Source organism: Hyperolius riggenbachi, chromosome 7 (assembly GCF_040937935.1).
Source record: "Hyperolius riggenbachi isolate aHypRig1 chromosome 7, aHypRig1.pri, whole genome shotgun sequence".
NCBI classification, from domain to species: domain Eukaryota; kingdom Metazoa; phylum Chordata; class Amphibia; order Anura; family Hyperoliidae; genus Hyperolius; species Hyperolius riggenbachi.
Genome location: NC_090652.1, coordinates 23591130 through 23594346, shown reverse-complemented (window position 1 = coordinate 23594346; position 3217 = coordinate 23591130). Strand labels below are relative to the sequence as shown.

Here is a 3217-nt window from a genome sequence, read left to right as displayed (position 1 = left end):
AGAACACATTAGAATAGCTTTTGGAACTTGTAGGATGATAAAAAACAGGATGCAATTTTTGTTACGGAGTCTCTTTAAACCTCAGGCCTATCCAGCAGTTACCCTCTACTAAGGTATGCATATAACTTTTTTTTTTTTTTTTTTTTCAAAGTCTAACTTCAGGTTTTCTTTACATTTTTAAGAAAATTGATCATCCTTCATGTATATGCATATACAGATACCTTTTCTCCTTTTCCTCTCTCCAGAATGTCTACTGCCCAAGGAGGTGCACTGACTTGCACCATCTGCCAGAACATTTACAGAAACCCAGTGTCGCTGAAATGTGGGCACGGCTTTTGCAGGGGATGCATAATAACTGTGCTGGAAGGCCAGGAAGAGTCTGGAAGAGCTTATGCCTGTCCACAGTGTAAAAAGGAGTATCCAGAGCGGCCTTTATTGGAAGAGTATAGTCCTATGCAGATAGAGACAATGGGGGTCTTCTGTACATATTGTTTGGATTCTCGCGTGGCAGCAGTTAAGACCTGTCGGGAGTGTGAAACTTCCATGTGTGAAAGGCACTTGAAAACCCACAAGACGGTGATCCATCTAGTGTTGGAACCAACCTCGACTGTCAAAAGCAAAATTTGCTCCATTCATGATAAACCCTTTGAGTTTTCCTGCATAGAGGATGATGTCCTTGTTTGTGCTTTTTGTTGCCTGATCGGGAAACACAAAGGCCACAAAGTGAAACTTCTGGAGGAGGCAAGTCGTGGACCTATTCATCAAAAACCAAGTCAGGGCAGTGAGACGGCTGAGAAAATCCAGATGCTCCAAGGCCTTAGGAAAAAAATCCAAGAACAAGCTGACAATGAGAGGAAAAGGGTTGAAATTTTGTTTCATGACCTCAGGAGAGAACTGAAATTCCAAGAAATCAAAGTCCTGAGTGAGATCTCCAGGCAGGAAGAGCAGATCTCTCTGTGCATCTTTGACCAGATGCAGCAGCTAGAGACCCAGAGAGATGAGCAGTCCATGAAGATATCCAGCACTGAGAGTCCTAGTCTTGTGTCTGACCCAATAAATGTATCACAAGCTCAGGAGTTGCAAAGGGGTGACCAGGGTGCGGAGGGGAGTTCTGCCACCGATCTGGATGACTTTCTGATCTTATTTGTGTTGCACAAATGCATAACTGAATTCATCTTGCAGGTGGAATCGCAAACCAACTACCCTATATCGAAGGTGAACGATCTGTTTCTGGATGGAAAAACGGCACACAACTTGGTGGCTTTGTCTTATGACCTGAAGATGGCATCCTCCACTAAAACGGGTCAGAAGAGACGAGATGTAATAGAGAGATTTACAAAATACCGACAAGTGCTGAGCATGGAGTCCTTCTCTAGCGGAAGACATTATTGGGAAGTGGAGGTCAGTGACTGTGGCTATTTGGATATTGGTGTTTGCTATGAAAGTATTGATAGAAAAGGAGAGGAGTCCAGCTTTGGAGAAAACAAGAAGTCCTGGTGTATCGGCGTGTGCGAAAATGAATATCTTCCTCTGCATGACTCTCGAAAATATTACTCCAAGCCATTAGACTGTGAGAATGGCGGCAGAATATTAGGAATATATCTGGATTATGATGCAGGGTATCTGTCCTTCTACCAGGTGGGCAACCCAATGAAACGCTTGCATGTCTTCACCACCACTTTCACAGAGCCCCTGCGTGCTGCTTTCTATGTCAATGATGGAGCCTGGGTGAGGATTGTGCATTAAGTGATTCCCACCAGTCCTGCAGGTGCTCCTAGTGCAACACGCCCCAAACTGTCCATCCTTGGTATCAAGATTCTAGTAATGAATTCTTGTTTGGGGGCTGAATCGACAAACCGCTTCTGAAATTATGCAGCACTCATGCAGTAATACTCTTTAACAAACAACGTCTGGAATAGGGATGGTTGATGAGATGCAAATTGTTCTGAGTTGATTATGCAACTCGAAAATGGACCAATTGAATCCTTCAAAGAAGGAACTTGATTGGTCAATTTTCAATATGCATCTAAAATTTGCTAAATCCTTCATCAACCGGCACGAGTTGCATCTTGTTAACCATCCCTAGTCTGGAATGTATTCCTAACAACGCACGCCATAAAGTGGAATGTGGCGGCAATTACCGGTACTAATGGAAACTGAAGCAGTAGCGATATCGTGAGAGGAAAACTACACAGCACCAAGTTCATGACCATTTGGTAATTTCCTCCTGTTTCACAACTTGCCAACCAAAAATGGACCTTCCTCTAACCCATTTCCCCCCCCCCCCCCCCCCGACACATGTAGGGGTAAAGGCACATATGTACCAGAATTCATCCTTCTATGTATTTGCATCTGTAAGGACTACCTATCAGCAAAGACGAGTGTCTCGAGTTCCTGTGTCAGTCCTTTGGCCAGGTTGGATACAGGTGGTGGGTTGGGGTACCAAATCCTTACCATCAGATGTTTCTCTGTCTTCAAGCAGTGATTGCTGGAATGAGCCAATGTTTCCTACACCAGAGAGACTCTCACATCTTTGTTGGGTACTCAAGATGCAGTCTCCAATCTTACTTGGATCCCATTTTTACAGTTTGCTGTTGTTCCTACTTTCTGTGAAGACCTGGTGTTGCCACCATCTGAGCACAGGAAATTCTGTCTAATTATTTAAAGAAAGCTTTTTACTAAGACTGCAAATAGTAATGAAAAATGTTCTACTAGAAGAAAGTGAGACTAACTTATTGGTAGTGAACACAGCTGCTGTTTACTCAGGTCAGCTGATCAAAGCTGTTAGACTAACCCCAACTCCCTACTGGGTATGAAGATATCATTTTCATCATGAGGTCATAATCCATTGAAAATGTGTTTCAAATTATCTGTAGTTTGAGATATGGAATAATCGTCTTCATTTTGCGAAAAATTCTCTTGGAAAAATGTTGAACTTGGCCTTATTTTTCCTTTCCAGCTTTTGTATCAAATGTTTAATAGGAATGGTCATTGAGATACAACTAATTCAGTGTTGATGCAGAATGTTGCATTTCCATGCAATTTATACATTGTGAAAATGGACCACTTGAACTCCACCTTGATTGGATTTGATGGCTCCATTTTCAATCTGCATAAGTTTGCAGTGAGTATTGTAGACCAATGAACTTGTATTGGCAAAAATTGCAAATTAAAAATGAATAATATGGAGGACAGGGAGCAGACAATATAAACCACA

At 42.3% G+C, this 3217-nt stretch overlaps 1 protein-coding gene across 1 annotated transcript; it reads left to right on the top strand.

Moving 5' to 3' along the window:
• The first annotated feature begins 246 nt into the window (after positions 1 to 246).
• On the top strand, positions 247 to 1746 carry LOC137525944 (E3 ubiquitin-protein ligase TRIM39-like). Its single transcript, XM_068247154.1, has one exon. The coding sequence runs from the start codon at positions 247 to 249 to the stop codon at positions 1744 to 1746; it is 1500 nt and encodes a 499-aa protein (XP_068103255.1).
• Positions 1747 to 3217: the final 1471 nt, after the last annotated feature.